Source organism: Entelurus aequoreus, linkage group LG05 (genome assembly GCF_033978785.1).
Source record: "Entelurus aequoreus isolate RoL-2023_Sb linkage group LG05, RoL_Eaeq_v1.1, whole genome shotgun sequence".
Taxonomy (NCBI): Eukaryota; Metazoa; Chordata; class Actinopteri; order Syngnathiformes; family Syngnathidae; genus Entelurus; species Entelurus aequoreus.
The window spans coordinates 85,349,618-85,367,859 of NC_084735.1; the positions used below are offsets into that span (position 1 = coordinate 85,349,618).

At 33.6% G+C, this 18,242-nt stretch overlaps 1 protein-coding gene and 1 non-coding gene across 2 annotated transcripts in view; one reads left to right on the forward strand and one right to left on the reverse strand.

Moving 5' to 3' along the window:
- vtnb (vitronectin b) overlaps positions 1-3,290 on the forward strand; it is a 9,905-nt gene extending 6,615 nt beyond the window's left edge. The window contains exons 6-8 of the mRNA XM_062049172.1: positions 142-300; positions 360-677; positions 3,009-3,290. Coding sequence (XP_061905156.1) covers positions 142-300; positions 360-677; positions 3,009-3,145 — 614 coding nt within the window. The 3' untranslated portion in view covers positions 3,146-3,290. The remainder of the gene's footprint in view (positions 1-141; positions 301-359; positions 678-3,008) is intronic.
- Positions 3,291-7,297: 4,007 nt separating this feature from the next.
- On the reverse strand, positions 7,298-7,371 carry trnat-agu (transfer RNA threonine (anticodon AGU)). Its single transcript has one exon. It is a non-coding gene; the product is annotated as a tRNA-Thr (tRNA).
- Positions 7,372-18,242: the final 10,871 nt, after the last annotated feature.

An 18,242-nucleotide genomic window follows, 5' to 3' on the forward strand; every position in this document is an offset into this window, starting at 1 on the left:
TGCATGGAGAATGGTGTGGCATGGAGAATGGTGTGGCATGGAGAATGGTGTGGCATGGAGAATGGAACCATCACCAAGGAGTCCCAATCACAGACTCCCACCCTACAAAGTACACTTGAAAGTGCGTGTGGTCTTCCTCAGGCGAGCGCTACCACGTGTACGAGTTTGTCAACCAGCCGTCCCACGAGCAGTGCGTGCAAATGAGCAGGTCCTCGCCCTCGCTCTTGTTCACGCGCTACACCGACCTCTTCTGTGACCTCACCTGCGAGGATCTCTTCTCCCAGCTCTTCGGCGTCACAGGTGAGTGATGCTCGTGCATGAGCGTGAGCGACGCCATCTTCATCCCGCTCCTCCCGCAGGGGGAAGCCAACAGTTGGGGCCGCATCTCATCAGAAAGAACTGGATGGGCATCACCCCCCCTGTGGACGCCGCCATGGTGGGGCGTGTCTTCCTGAGCCCCAGACCCTGGCCAGCTCCTCCCCCTCCCGGTAGAGGATTCAAAAGGTACAGGGGGAGGCGGCCCAGCAGGAGGTACCGGGGGAGGAAAACTCGCAAAGCTATTTTTGACGATTTTTTCCTCGACTTGTTCGACTTCGACGACATGTCTGAGGAAGTTGCTCCGCCCCCACCGCCTCCTAAAAGAACACCCGTCCAATACGTGTACCTGTTCAAGAAAGGTAAGAAGACACGTGGACATTTTTAACGCATGTTGCTAACACATTTTTCAACATTTTACAAACACATTTTTTAACATTCTAACACATTTTAACAAATTTTTCAACATTTTACTAACACATTTTTCAATATTCTACCATATTTTATTAACACATTTTTCTATATTTTAGCACATTTTAGTAACACATTTTAGCAAATTTTAGTAACACATTTTTCAACATTTTAACACATTTCACTAACACATTTTTCTACATTTTAACATGTTAACAACACATTTTTCAACATTCTAACACATTTTACTAACACATTTATCAACATTTTACTAACACATTTTAAAACATTTTACTACCATATTTTTTTAACATTTTAGTACATTGTACAAACACATTTTTCAACATTTCAACATATTATATTAACACATTTTAACAATTTTAACACATTTTACTCGCAAATTGCTCAACGTTTTTAACACATTTAACAAAAATGTTTTCAACTATTTAACAATATTTCACATTTTAACACACTTTACTAACAAATTTTTCAACATTTCTAACACATTTAACAAAAACATTTTGACAATTTTTCAAATTTTAACACATTTTACTAGCAAATTTTTCAGCGTTTCTAAATCATTTTACAAAACAACTTCAACATTTTGACAATTTCTTAACATTTTAAACTATTTTTCAACATTTTAACACATTTTCTAACAAAGTATCCAATATTTGTAACACATTTTACAAGCAAATGTTTTTGTTTTTCCAACACATTGTACTAACGACTTTACCCAATTTATCAACATTTTAAACTATTTTTTAAAATTTTTTAACACATTTTACTAAGAAATTATCCAATATTATCAACAAATTTTACAAACAAATGTTTTTGTTAACAAAATCAACAAATATTTTTTTCAAATATTTTAACACATTTTATTTTTTCAACATTTTGACAGTTTTTTAAAAACATTTTTAACCAAAAAAATTCTACATTTGTAACACATTTTAGTAACAAATTATTCATTATTTTTTAACGCATTTTCCAAAGTACTTTTTCAAAATTTTTAACGCATTTTACAATTTTTTCAACATTTACAACACATTTTACTAACAATTCTATCAATATTTTTTCTACATTTTAGAAACATCTATTTCAACATTTTGAAATTTTTTCTACATTTCCAACACATTTTACTAACAAATAATCCAATATCCTAAACACATTTTACTAACAAATTATCCAATATTTTTAACACATTTTACAAACAAATGTTTTTGTTAACAAAGTCAACAAATATTTTTTTCAAATATTTTCACACATTTTATTAACACATTTTTCACCATTTTGACAGTTTTTTAAAAACATTTTTAACAAAAGATTTTCTACATTTGTAACACATTTTAGTAACAAATTATTCATTATTTTTTAACGCATTTTCCAAAGTACTTTTTCAACCTTTTTAACACATTTTACATTTTTTTCAACATTTACAACACATTTTACTAACAATTCTATCAATATTTTTAATACATTTTAAAAACATCTATTTCAACATTTTGACATTTTTTCTACATTTCCAACACATTTTGCTAACAAATAATCCAATATCTTAAACACATTTTACTGTCAAATTATCCAATATTTTTAACACATTTCAAAAATAACTTTTTCAACATTTTTAACACTTTATTATTTATTTATTTACAAACAAATGCTTTTGTTTTTGTAAAACATTGTACTAACAACTATGTCCAACTTTTTAACAATTCATCAACATTTTTGACAAATTTAACGAATAACTTTACAAACTAATTTTTCAACATTCCTAACACAACTTTTTCAACATTTTGACAAATTTTCAACATTTTACAAACAATTTTTTTTTTACATTTTACCAACAACTTTTTTCACATTTCTAACACATTTTACCAACAACTTATTCAACATTTTGATCATTTCAACATTTTGAACACATTTTACTACTAACTATCCAATATTTATAACACCTTTACAAATAACTTTTTCAATATTTTTCAGACATTTTACAAACAAATTTTTTTTTTCTCTCAATATGTTAAAGACATTTTACCAAAAAATTTTACATTTTAACAATTTCTCAACATTTTTAACATGTAACTTTTTCAACATTTTTAACATATTTTCCGAATAACTTTTTCAACATTTTTAACAATTTCTCAACATTTCCAATCCATTTCCCAAACAACTTTTTCAACATTTTTAACCCATTTCACAAACAAAAAGTTCAACATTTTTAGCACGAATGTTGCAACTAGACAGTGTAAATAAATGTGTGCGTGGTGTGGCGTGCACAGATCGCTACTACAGAGTGGACCTGCGGACGAGACACGTGGTCGCCGCCCAGCCGCCCTACCCACGATCCATCGCCAAGTTCTGGATGGGCTGCCAGCAGGAAGACGCGGCCGACACGTCACGCGCTGAAAAAAGATGAGAGGCGTCGTTCCTCATGGAGACATGTTTTAGCCAAAAAAAAAGTCATTAAACAAGGACAATACAGTATTTTTATGTCGATGATCCATAAAAAAATACTAACATGTTCTCTTCTACGCATGAATAAAGTTAATACATCAGCACAATATTTAGCCTCTTTTTTACATGTATGATACATGTCTAATATATGTTGATTAGGGGTGTAACGCTACACAAAAATTTCAGTTCGGTACCTCGGTTTAGAGGTCACGGTTCGGTTCATTTTCAGTACAGTAAGAAAACAACAAAATGTAAATGTTTTGGTTATTTATTTACCAAATTTGTAAACAATGGCTTTATCCTTTTAACATTGGGACCACTATAATAATTCTGCCCACGTTAATCAACATCAAACTGCCTCAAGTTGTTGCTCAGATTAAATAAAACGACAAAACTTTTCTTCTACATATAAAAAGTGCAACATTAAACAGATTCAAGTCAACTCGTCATGCTTAATTTATTACAGCATTTGGGAAGCCTGCAGTTGATTTTTATTATGTAAATGTTATATTTTTTATCAACATGTGATAGCAGCAGTGACGTGCGGTGAGGTTCACGGCTGGTGAGGCACTGACTTCATCACAGTCACATTTACAAACATATGAACCCTAAAGAGTATCTTATTCACCATTTGATTGGCAGCAGTTAACGGGTTGTGTTTAAAAGCTCATACCAGCATTCTTCCCTGCTTGGCACTCAGCATCAAGGGTTGGAATTGGGGGTTAAATCACCAAAAATGATTCCCGGGCACGGCGCCGCTGCTGCCCACTGCTCCCCTCACCTCCCAGGGGGTGAACAAGGGGACGGGTCAAATGCAGAGGACAAATTTCACCACACCTAGTGTGTGTGTGTGACAATCATTGGTACTTTAACTTAACTTTAACTTTACACATACAAACTGTAGCACACAAAAAAGCACATTTAATTAAAAAAATCATTATTATGGTCTTACCTTTACTTATAAATGAAGTCCATGCGCCGCTCCTTCTGAACAAAAGCATCGGTAACTTGTTTATAGAAGTCTTCCTTATCTTTCTTCAGTTTTAAAAGTCTCTCTGTCTCGATGGAGATCTTCCTTTAATTATTACCTCCTGCTTCGATTGAAAGTCCAGTTTAGAAAACTGTTTTATTTTAGATATGTAATCCTCCATGTTAAAAGTCCAGGCGAGAGGAAAAAATAAACGATCGCTAACTGTTGCTGCTTGTTGTCACTTATTCTGTGGCCGAGTAGTCGCAAAAATGATCCCTGGGATCACTGGCGCCCTCTACCACCATGAGGCGGGATCACTGCGAGCCTCAGCCAGTGCGTCTTCGCAGCCGTTTTATGATTGCTCAGCACAAGAAATACGTTGTTGACAAAATACACTGTACATTATATACCTCAGCTAACTAAACTATGGAAATGTATAATATAATTCATATAGCAATACGGTCTCACTGCACAGCAGGCCAGCAGTTAGCCGAGTCATTGCGCAATCCATGGTGAGGCACAACTGGCTGGTGACTCACCGCGAGTCTCTTCTCAGTATTTGAACGGCAAATGTGAAAATTCAGCGATTTTGAATAAAAATAATCTAAAACTGGTGAAGTTAAATGGAAAATAACTTCATAGTATAATCACTGGATACATATAACAATTTAATTATTTTTTTTTCTTTTTACATTTTTTTTCTTTCCATGATGGCACGTGAGGCCCCGCCTCCCCTGCCTCCCCTGACTGGATAGCAGGGACCCTGCCATTCAAAACTACACTGCTCCATTACTAATGATTCATGTAAATATAGCTGAAAAAAATAGTACAATAGCAATAGGAGAGACTATTCATCCCTGAACACCATGGAGTTCATGTATGCTTAATGATGCACTTACATTATTATATCAACTATCAGAGACAGAAACTCTTCATTTAACATAATGTCCTTTTTTGCTGCTTCAACACAGCTCAATCAACACAGAGAAAGGTCAAGTGAAATAACAGACAGACAGGGCTTTGCTGTCCGTAACACACACACACACACACACGCACGCACACACACACAAACACACACCGCAAAATGAGCTAACGTGGGACAATGCTGGGTGCTGTGTAGAGGACTGACAGAGGCAGGCAGAAGGAAGCGGAGCAGCTTGTTAAGACTTTAGCTTTTGGCTACTTAATATGTTCGTGTGGAAACTCGTTCGGTACACCTCCGAACCGAACCGAAACACCCGTACCGAAACGGTTCAATGGGTGAGGGCCGACATCCGGGCAACTGAGCTACATACGGGTTCTTCGAGCCATAGCAACCAGACTGGCGTTGAAAACAAACCGTTGCCATTACTCTTTAACCTGTCCACCTACGCTGGTTAAACCCGTCATTCTGCCTCCAAAATGCCGACAAACTGTGTTGTTTTTGGTTGTGCTAACCACAACTGGAAACAGGGAAAACAAAGGTTGTATTTTGTTCTGCCAAAGCGTGATGAAAGCCCACAGAGACGAGACAAATGGCTCGCAGCCGAAGTCGGGGCCGGTGGCAACAAGAGCCGCCTCACGCTGTCTATGTCGGTGGCGGTCGAGTTCCGCGACTACTTGGTGGACTTCATCGAACACTACGCCCAGTTGGGTCCCAGCAACCCGGGCCTGGTGCAGGATGAGCCGCGGCGGGCCCTGAAAAGCGAGTTCCTAGTGCGGGAGAATCGGAAGTACTACATGGACCTGAAAGAGAACCAGCGGGGACGGTTCTTGAGGATCCGGCAGACCGTGAACAGGGGGCCCGGCTTGGAGTCAGACCATCGCGCTCCCGGCGCAGGGACTTATCGAGTTCCGCGACGCTTTGGCCAAACTTATTGACGATTACGGCGTGGACGAGGAGCCCGCGGAGCTGCCGGAGGGCTCGTCGATGACTGTGGACAACAAGCGCTTCTTCTTCGACGTGGGCTCCAACAAGTACGGCGTGTTCACACAAAGTTGTTGATAACTTCCGCGTCTCTTTCTTAGTAGCGTGCAGGCTAAGCTAACTAGCAAGCTAAGCTAAGCCTGAGAAGCTTTAAAGTTCACTGAGACGAGTCTGACGCAAATAATACATTTTCGTTTTTTCACACGATATGCAAATAAGTAAAAATGCGTAAATGAAGGATTTAACGCCAACTTCCAAGCCACAACGCTCGTTAAATGCTTTTTCTGTCAATGCTGTGTTCGCTGTGAGCTGCTTTGTTTTCAACGAATTCCCGGTTGCTAGGGGATTGGTAGGCGGAAGTGACGTAGGTCCGCCCTCACCCATACAAATACACGTACCGTTACACCCCTAATGTTGATGCATGTCAAACCTGGAGCATATTTGGATGTCAAATCATTGAATTTGTGACATTTAGGAAGTTTTTTTTTTATATAAATGTAGATACAAACATGTATTTTCAATGTACACAAAAACCAAGGCACTTTCTACAAAATCTCAACAACTTCAAACATCCGTAAGGTTGAGCAAATACTGTCTTTCCCAAAACATGTAGACGAAAGAAAGCTAAAGCAAATACAAACAGAATATTAAAATAATAATAAATAATAATAAAATTCAAACAGACAAACAAAACACTTTAAATGTCTGCAATAATGAAATAAATTTAAGGGCTTTTGTATCTTAAATCGTTTCCCAGGATTGAATTGAGAATTTTAAATAATTAAGCGACATCTATGAAGTATTCTAGTAGCATGTTTGCTAATGTCACAAATATGTCACGTCATGTTTTCCACAGCAATTTTACATTTAAAAGCCCGATTTTCCAAGCTTGTTTTCTTATAATTAATTAAAGCAGAAAAGTAAAATATAATTTATTTTACAACCCATTAAAGCGCTGGAGTTGTTCAATGGCTTTAAAATGAGCTTTAATGGCCAAAGATAAACTTTGAGAGATGAACTAGCTTACCTGACGTCATTTCCTGGTCACATGACTGTCACGTGACAACAGCTTCAAAATGTGTTTCCTGTTCCGTTCACATTTGAAGTGTTGGTTGTCATGTGGGTTGAATTTATTCTTGATGGTTGGTTACTTCTTTTTTCAAATGAATTCATTAATATGCGTCAAAAAGGTTTATTATATATACTGGCTTTGAGGAACAGGATTCGTCTCAAGGAAAAGGCACCGCTGGGATTCGAACCCAGGATCTCCTGTTTACTAGACAGGCGCTTTAACCAACTAAGCCACGGCGCCGGTTAGCCAACTCGCACAATCTTGCGTTTATCAAGCAGCGAACTACTTGATGATATAAACTATCTTGTTACCATAAAACGTCTGTAGCATAAATAATCTTCTTAAATAATAGTGACGTAATTTTTAGGCAGTTTCAATATCGCTTTTCCCTCCTTCATGACGGACTGTCTTCGGAACTCTGTAATAACGTTGACCAAAATTCACATTGGAACTATTTCGAAAGGCAAAACTGCGCATTTGTGTGGCTTTTTTTTTTTTTTTTTTGCTCTGCTTTCACTTGACGTCTTGTTCGCTTGTTAGTAGAGAGCCGCACTCTACAGTCCTGGACTACAGTAGCCGGAAGTGACGTCAAATACATAGCGTCATTTAAGCGTCAACGTCGGTGAAGTAGAACGACCACTAGATGGCAGCATTGATCACTTCATGTGCTTAAACATTTTTGAAACGTGCGAACGTCAACGATCGTGTTATTAATGGAAAAACAAGCAATATTTTAATAAAACAAAATGTTTTTGTTTTTCCAACGCATTGTACTAACACGACTTCATCCAATTTATCAACATTTTGAACTATTTTTCAAAATTTTTAACACATTTTATTAACAAATTATCCAACATTTTTAACACATTTTACAAACAAATGTTTTTGTTAACAAAGTCAACAAATATTTTTTTCAAATATTTTTACACATTTTATTAACATGTTTTTTTTACCATTTTGACAGATTTTTAAAAACATTTTTGACAAAAGATTTTCTACATTTGTAACACATTTTCATTATTTTTTAACGCATTTTCCAAAGTACTTTTTCAACATTTTTAACACATTTTACAATTTTTTCAACATTTACAACACATTTTACTAACAATTTTTTCAATATTTTTTATACATTTTAAAAACATCTATTTCAACATTTTTAAATTTTTTCTACATTTCCAACACATTTTACTAACACATTTTTCAACATTCTAACACATTTGACCAACAACTTATTCAACATTTCTAACACATTTGACATACAACTTTTTCAACATTTTGACAAATTTTCACATTTAACACATTTTACTAACAAATTATCCAATATTTTTAACACATTTTACAAACAAATGTTTTTGTTAACAAAGTCAACAAATATTTTTTTCAAATATTTTTACACATTTTATTAACACATTTTTCACCATTTTGACAGTTTTTAAAAACATTTTTAACATAAGATTTTCTACATTTGTAACACATTTTAGTAACAAATTATTCATTATTTTTTACCGCATTTTCAAAGTACTTTTTCAACATTTTTAACACATTTTACAATATTTTCAACATTTTCAACACATTTTACTAACAATTTTTTAAATATTTTTCATACATTTTAAAAACATCTATTTCAACATTTTGAATTTTTTCTACATTTCCAACATATTTTACTAACCAATTTTTCACCATTCTAACACATTTGACCAACAACTTATTCAAATTTCTAACACATATGACAGACAACTTTTTCAACATTATGACAAATTTTTACATTTTAACACATTTTACTAACAAATTATCCAACATCTTAAACACATTTTACTAACAAATTATCCAACATCTTAAACACATTTTACTAACAAATTATCCAATATTTTTAACACATTTTTACAAACAAATGTTTTTGTTAACAAAGTCAACAAATATTTTTTTCAAATATTTTCGCACATTTTATTCACACATTTTTCACCATTTTGACAGTTTTTTAAAAACATTTTTAACAAAAGATTTTCTACATTTTTAACACATTTTAGTAACAAATTATTCATTATTTTTTAATGCATTTTCCAAAGTACTTTTTCAACATTTTTAACACATTTTACAATTTTTTCAACATTTACAACACATTTTACTAACAATTTTTTAAATATTTTTTATACATTTTAAAAACATCTATTTCAACATTTTGAATTTTTTCTACATTTCCAACATATTTTACTAACACATTTTTCAACATTCTAACGCATTTGACCAACAACTTATTCAAATTTCTAACACATATGACATACAACTTTTTCAACATTATGACAAATTTTTAAATTTTAACACATTTTACTAACAAATTATCCAACATCTTAAACACATTTTACTAACAAATTATCCAATATTTTTAACACATTTTACAAACAAATGTTTTTGTTAACAAAGTCAACAAATATTTTTTTCAAATATTTTCACCATTTTGACAGTTTTTTAAAAACATTTTTAACAAAAGATTTTCTACATTTGTAACACATTTTAGTAACAAATTATTCATTATTTTATAACACATTTTCCAAAGTACTTTTTGAACATTTTTAACACGGTTTACAATTTTTTCAACAATTACAACACATTTTACTAACAATTTTTTCAATATTTTTTTTACATTTTAAAAACATCTATTTCAAAATTTTTAAATTTTTTCTACATTTCCAACACATTTTACTAACACATTTTTCAACATTCTAACACATTTGACCAACAACTTATTCAACATTTCTAACTCATTTGACATACAACTTTTTGACAATTTTTCACATTTTAACACATTTTACTAACAAATTATCCAATATCGTAAACACATTTTACTAACAAATTATCCAATTTAAAATAAAACTCAAATTTTACAAATAAAACATTTGTGTGGCATTTTGTTTATTTTGCTCTACTTTCACTTGACGTCTTGTTCGCTTGTTAGTGGAGAGCCGCACTCTACAGTCCTGGACTACGGTAACCGGAAGTGACGTCAAATACATATCGTCATTTAAGCGTCAACGTCGGTGAAGTAGAACGACCACTAGATGGCAGCATTGATCACTTTATGTGCTTGAACATTTTTGAAACGTGCGAACGTCAACGATATTATTATTGGAAAGACAAAAAATATTTATAAAACAAAATGTATTCCGCAGTGATATGTTTATAAATACATGCATACATATACTCATATTAACATTCTGAGATCATATTTTTATTGACTGCACTCTGAGTCAGGATTCCATTTTTGATACACAAGTATCGTGGGCCAACAGTGCCATCTTGTGTAGGGAGTATGAACTGCACACCGCAGTAATCACTGATTTTTTTTTCACCAAGTAGCACCTCAGAAAACACTTGGCTCTCCAACTAATGACCAGCATTACAATACAGTAGCGTAGTAAGCCCAAGTATTCACTAAAAACAAGGCGGAGATTTTATTTAACAGGTATATTTCATACTTTTTTGGCCATTGTAACATTACAGTTTGAACAGTAACACTGTGTTTGAATATAGGAAAATTAAACACTGTACTTAAATTAATCAAATCTTTAGCGTACTACTAAATAAACTGAAACTTGATCATATATTCAAATATTGATGCATCATTTATGTATCCTACGTCACTTGCACGCTGTTAGTATTTATAATGAACATAACGGTATGCAAACTTTTTTTTGTATGTAAGATTTTTTTTTCAAACCTAAAAATCAAAGGATACTAGAACACATTTTTTCCCAAAAAAAATTTATTTTGTAAAAAGGTCCAAAACATTTTTAAAAAATTAATATATTTAAAGACGAAGCTTTCTTTGATTATTGAATGCAGCTGAGATAGGCTCCAGCACCCCCCGCCACCCCAAAAGGGACAAGCGGTAGAAAAATGGATGGATGGATGGATGTATTGTTACTATTGGTTAAAGTTAAAGTACCAATGATAGTCACACACACACTAGGTGTGGTGAAATTAGTCCTCTGCATTTGACCCATCCCCTTGATCACCCCCTGGGAGGTGAGGGGAGCAGTGAGCAGCAGCGGTAGCCGCGCTCGGGAATCATTTTTATTATTGTTACTATTGGTTATAAGTAGGGATGATGTTTGATAAGAAATTATCGAGTTCGAGCCTATTATCGAATCCTCTTATCGAACCGATTCCTTATCGATTCTCTTATCGAATCCAGATAGGTTGTTGTATATGGAAAAAAACACAATATTTGGTTCAACAAAAGCTCAATTTTATTTTATAAGAAAAAAATTAAATAAAATAAATACATATTGACTGTTACACCCCTAAAAAAAATAAAAAAAATAATTATTGACTGTTGTTACCCAAAGTATATGAAGTGGGATTTTTCAGAAAAACAAATATATACAGTAACACAAAAACAACCTGTCTCTGTGATCACTATAGGTGTATAAATAATAATATAGTGTTAAATAAAATCAGTCCTTTGGGCACAAAACTGAAATTAATACAGCTCTCCAAAAAGTGCACTTCTGCTGCTATTGGAACATACTAACTACACACACAGGCAGACAGCTAACAAACAATCCAAGACGTCTAATAAAGTTCCAAAGCAGATTAATCCATTTAGGCTCTTTATTGTTGTTTTTTACTATAGTGGTCTCGATAACGGGTACCGGTTCTCAAAAAGGGATTCGAGTCCGAGGACTCTGTTCTTTTCTTATCGAACAACCGGGAAAACCGGTTTCGAGCATCATCCCTAGTTATAAGTAGGGGTGCACAAAAATTATTGATTCACATCCGAATCGCCATTCTTATTCACACTGATTCTAAATCGATTTCTTTTTTTTAATGAGAATACTTTTTTTTTTAAAGATGTTTCTATGCCATCTCCATGCAACTAGAAGGACATTTTGTAACAAGTAACCAGTTTTGAAAAAGTTTCATCATGATCATTAAGTTCAAGTTAAAGTACCAATGATTGTCACACACACACTAGGTGTGGCGAAATTATTCTCTGCATTTGACCCATCACCCTTGATCACCCCCTGGGAGGTGAGGGGAGCAGTGAGCAGCAGCGGTGGCCGTGCCCGGGAATCATTTTTGCTGATTTAACCCCCAATTCCAACCCTTTGATGCTGAGTGCCAAGCAGGGAGGTAACGGCTCCCAGTTTTATAGTCTTTGGTATGACTCGGCCGGGGTTTGAACTCACAACCTACCCATCTCAGGGCGGACACTCTAACCCAGGGGTCACCAATGCGGTGCCCGCGGGCACCAGGTAGCCCGTAAGGACCAGATGAGTAGCCCGCTGGCCTGTTCTAAAAATAGCTCAAATAGCAGCACTTACCAGTGAGCTGCCTCTATTTTTTAAATTGTATTTATTTACTAGCAAGCTGGTCTCGCTTTGCCCGACATTTTTAATTCTAAGAGAGACAAAACTCAAATAGAATTTGAAAATCCAAGAAAATATTTTAAAGACTTGGTCTTCACTTGTTTAAATAAATTCATTATTTTTTTTACTTTGCTTCTTATAACTTTCAGAAAGACAATTTTAGAGAAAAAATACAACCTTAAAAATGATTTTAGGATTTTTAAACACATATACCTTTTTACCTTTTAAATTCCTTCCTCTTCTTTCCTGACAATTTAAATCAATGTTCAAGTAAAAAAAAAAATTTTATTGTAAAGAATAATAAATAAATTTTAATCTAATTCTTAATTTTAGCTTCTGTTTTTTCGACGAAGAATATTTGTGAAATATTTCTTAAAATTTTTTATGATTCAAATTCAAAAAAATTATTCTGGCAAATCTAGAAAATCTGTAGAATCAAATTTAAATCTTATTTCAAAGTCTTTTGAATTTCTTTTAAAATTTTTGTTCTGGAAAATCTAGAAGAAATAATGATTTGTCTTTGTTAGAAATATAGCTTGGTCCAATTTGTTATATATTCTAACAAAGTGCAGATTGGATTTTAACCTATTTAAAACATGTCATCAAAATTCTCAAATTAATCTTAATCAGGAAAAATTACTAATGATGTTCCATAAATAATTTTTTTAATTTTTTCAAAAAGATTCAAATTAGCTAGTTTTTCTTTTCTTTTTTTCAGTTGAATTTTGAATTTTAAAGAGTCGAAATTGAAGATAAACTATGTTTCAAAATTGAATTGTAATTTTTTTCGTGTTTTCTCCTCTTTTAAACAGTTCAATTAAGTGTAAATATCATTAATTATTAATAATAACATAGAGTTAAAGGTAAATTGAGCAAATTGGCTATTTCTGGCAATTTATTGAAGTGTGTATCAAACTGGTAGCCCTTCGCATTAATCACTACCCAGGAAGTAGCTCTTGCTTTCAAAAAGGTTGGTGACCCCTGATCTAACCACGAGGCCACTTGTCAGAAAAGGTCCTTCAGGTTGCATGGAGATGGCCTAGAAACGTCTCATAAACAAAACAAAACATCGATTTTTGAAAAACGAAATCGAGTAACCCAAATAATACATTGCGAGAATAGTTTGGAATCGATTCTGAATGGAATCATCACCTCAGGAATCGGATGGAATCGTTAGGTGCTGGAAGATTCACGCTGACATTTGAGTTCCATTGTTTACTTTCACTTCTGCTGTGCGACACCACTGAGACAAGACAGTACATTGAGACATATACTGTGTAGCACAGTAAAATGCAGTAGAGTTGCAATGAAATGTTGCACATTAAAAAGGACAAAATGATTCGTATAAATGTGATCCAGACACCTGAACAATCCGCTGATTGTAGAAGCAGGTGTGCACACAGACGGAACCCGGTCAGCACTCGGGTGTGAATGACGCTGCTGACGCCTTCTCCTGACAACCTGCTCCGCAACACAACTAGCATTAGTGTGTGTGCGTGTGTGTGTGTGTGTGTGTGTGTGTGTGTGTGTTTGTTTTCTGCTGTGAAATCACTCTCTCAAGTTGTCGTGGCAACAACAGGCCCGAGGTTGAAGGTCAGCAAGTAGGGATGTCCGATAATGGCTTTTTGCCGATATCCGATATGCCGATATTGTCCAACTCTTTAATTACCGATACCGATATCAACCGATACCGATATCAACCGATATATACAGTCGTGGAATTAACACATTATTATGCCTAATTTGGACAACCGGGTATGGTGAAGATAAGGTACTTTTTAAAAAAATGAATCAAATAAAATAAGATAAATAAATTAAAAACATTTTCTTGATTAAAAAAGAAAGTAAAACAATATAAAATCAGTTACATAGAAACTAGTAATTAATGAAAATTTGTAAAATTAACTGTTAAAGGTTAGTACTATTAGTGGAGCAGCAGCACGCACAATCATGTGTGCTTACGGACTGTATCCCTTGCAGACTGTATTGATATATATTGATATATAATGTAGGAAGCAGAATATTAATAACAGAAAGAAACAACCCTTTTGTGTGAATGAGTGTAAATGGGGGAGGGAGGTTTTTTGGCTTGGTGCACTAATTGTAAGTGTATCTTGTGTTTTTTATGTGGATTTAATAAAAAAACAACAAAAAACAAAACAAAAAAAAACGATACCGATAATAAAAAAAACCGATAGATAATTTCCGATATTACATTTTAATGCATTTATCGGCCGATAATATCGGCAGACCGATATTATCGGACATCTCTATCAGCAAGCATTGCTGAAGTTCAAAGGAAAGATAACTTTCATTAGGTACACGACTACAGATGTCCGATAATGGCTTTTTTGCCGATATCCGATATTGTCCAACTCTTAATTACCGATATCAACCGATACCGATATACATAGTTGTGCAATTAACACATTATTATGCCTAATTTTTGTTGTGATGCCCCGCTGGATGCATTAAACAATGTAACAAGGTTTTCCAAAATAAATCAACTCAAGTTATGGAAAAAAAAAGTGCCAACATGGCACTGCCATATTTATTATTGAAGTCACAAAGTGCATTGTTTTTTTTAACATGCCTCAAAACAGCAGCTTGGAATTTGGGACATGCTCTCCCTGAAAGAGCATGAGGAGGGTGAGGTGGGCGGGGTTGGGGAGGTTGGAGGTAAGGGGTAGTGTCCCGGAAGAGTTAGTGCTGCAAGGGGTTCTGGGTGTTTGTTCTGTTGTGTTTATGTCGTGTTACGGTGCGGATGTTCTCCCGAAATGTTTATTGGCGCTCTGTACTTCTCCCTACGGCCGTGTACACAGCTGCCTTTTTAAAAGTCATAAATTTTACTTTTTGAAACCGATACCGATCATTTCCGATATTACATTTTAAAGCATTTATCGGATATTATCGGACGTCCCTATACACAATGCTAATAATGCTGACTTTAAGTTGTTAAAAAAGTAATTTTCTTGCGAAATGTATTCCTCTTTTTTGTTTTGATGGAAAATAAATACATTTACTACATACAGTATATTTGAATGGTGTCTGAGAACATAACAAATATACTTTATTAAATAGTTTAATTAAATTCAGGTTATGATTCCGTAATGATAATGTTGTTAATGTTAATGATGATACATTTGATTCAATTCTTGACTGTAAAGATTCGGTTCAGAATCAATTCGCAATTCAAAATCTTTTTTTAATAACATTGAGTGCTATTTCTATGATTGACTATACATTCCTCCATAAAGTAGATAAACAGCTCTGATAAATTACTTAAAAAGGAAACTGGTTTTGTTTAGTAAAATTCTACCCAAACATTTAATCAAGTCAAATACAAACAATGCAACAAGAGAAGTATCCCACACTTCTCTTTTCTAAAGTAAATCTGTACAGCAGATATGATCGTCTACATCAGGGGCCACATGGAGGAAAATCTATTACAAAGTGGTAAAATCATGCCAAGATAACTTCAAAATAAAGACAACTCCAGGTTGTTTTCTTCGTTTTGCTTTGGCCAAAAATAGAAGAAGCACATTATGAAAACGTACAAATCACAAATAATCCTCTGGACAAAAACACTTTGTTGAAAATCCTGAAGAAATTGGTGCAGTTTGGAAAACACAAAGAGCTTTGACTTTGTCTCAGTGTATCTACAAAACAAAAAAACACAACATGTAAACTCTTTGAAGTATCAAATAGCTCTTTTGTTACGTCCACGTATCAATGCAGTGCTAATTCAACAAACCGTAAGAAACGGAGGTCAAAACTAGAGATGTCAGATAATATCGGGCTGCCGATATTATCGGCCGATAAATGCGTTAAAATGTAATATCGGAAATTATCGGTATCGTTTTTTTTATTATCAGTATCGTTTTTTTTGTGTTTTTTTTATTAAATCCACATAAAAAACACAAGATACACTTACAATTAGTGCACCAACCCAAAAAACCTCCCTCCCCCATTTACACTCATTCATACAAAAGGGTTGTTTCTTTCTGTTATTAATATTCTGGTTCCTACATTATATATCAATATATATCAATACAGTCTGCAAGGGATACAGTCCGTAAGCACACATGATTGTGCGTGCTGCTGGTCCACTAATAGTACTAACCTTTAACAGTTAATTTTACAAATTTTCATTAATTACTAGTTTCTATGTAACTGTTTTTATATTGTTTTACTTTGTTTATTCAAGAAAATGTTTTTAATTTATTTATCTTATTTTATTTGATTCATTTTTTTAAAAAGTACCTTATCTTCACCATACCTGGTTGTCCAAATTAGGCATAATAATTAGAGATGTCCGATAATATCGGTCTGCCGATATTATCGGCCGATAAATGCGTTAAAATGTAATATCGAAAATTATCGGTATTGTTTTTTTTAATTTAATTTATTTTATTTATTTTTATTAAATCCACATAAAAAACACAAGATACACTTACAATTAGTGCACCAACCCACCCCATTTACACTCATTCACACAAAAGGGTTGTTTCTTTCTGTTATTAATATTCTGGTTCCTACATTATATTAAAGATTATGATTAATCTTTAATATAATGTAGGAACCAGAATATTAATAACAGAATCAATATATATCAATACAGTCTGCAAGGGATACAGTCCGTAAGCACACATGATTGTGCGTGCTGCTGCTCCACTAATAGTACTAACCTTTAACAGTTCATTTTACACATTTTCATTAATTACTAGTTTCTATGTAACTGTTTTTATATTGTTTTACTTTCTTTTTTATTCAAGAAAATGTTTTTAATTTATTTATCTTATTTTATTTGATTCATTTTTTTAAAAAGTACCTTATCTTCACCATACCTGGTTGTCCAAATTAGGCATAATAATGTGTTAATTCCACGACTGTATATATCGGTTGATATCGGTATCGGTAATTAAAGAGTTGGACAATATCGGCATATCGGCAAAAAGCCATTATCGGCCATCTTAGTCAAAACTATTCAAAAGGGTTAAATTCACTCTTCTTGTGTTTGACAGAGACATTTTGGGGCAACGAGGGTGCTAAATAACGTTTGCTTGCCTAACAGGATTGCTATTGTGACATCCAGTGGACACATTTAGAACAGCAGTTTCATTCATTAAAAAAAAAAAAAGTAGCTCATTTTTATACTTGGCAAACTCATCACACAGGCAGGAAAAAACTTGGGGCCGTAGGTTTGACAGCCCTGATCTACATCAACAATATGATTTGTCTGAGTGGCTGGACTGGACAGATTAAAAAATAAAAATAAAAACATACATTTTTCATCAATTAAGAATCGTTAACAAATAGGAAAACACGATTTATTGGAAAATCTATTTTTCTTTTTGACACACCTATTAACATAATGTTGTTACATTTGTAAAATTCAGGTTGGATGTTAGTTATAATCTATAATAATTATGAACTATTATTTTTGTGTTTCTTAATAATGCAAAAAATATATGATCATTTATTACAAGCTTTTTTTTGTGACAATAAAAATAAATACCAGATTGACTTATCAGTTACATTGTACATGGTAAGAATGACAATAGATTTTATGGTTAAAAATAAATAAAAAAAATGTTCGCTCAGTTGCCAGAATTCGCAATGTGAAAGAACAGTTTTCCATTAATAGTAATATATTGTAAAATATTGTACATTTTACGGTCAAATTGTGGCGACAGAGTACGTAAAAAAATATATATATATATATATATAATAAAAGCATAT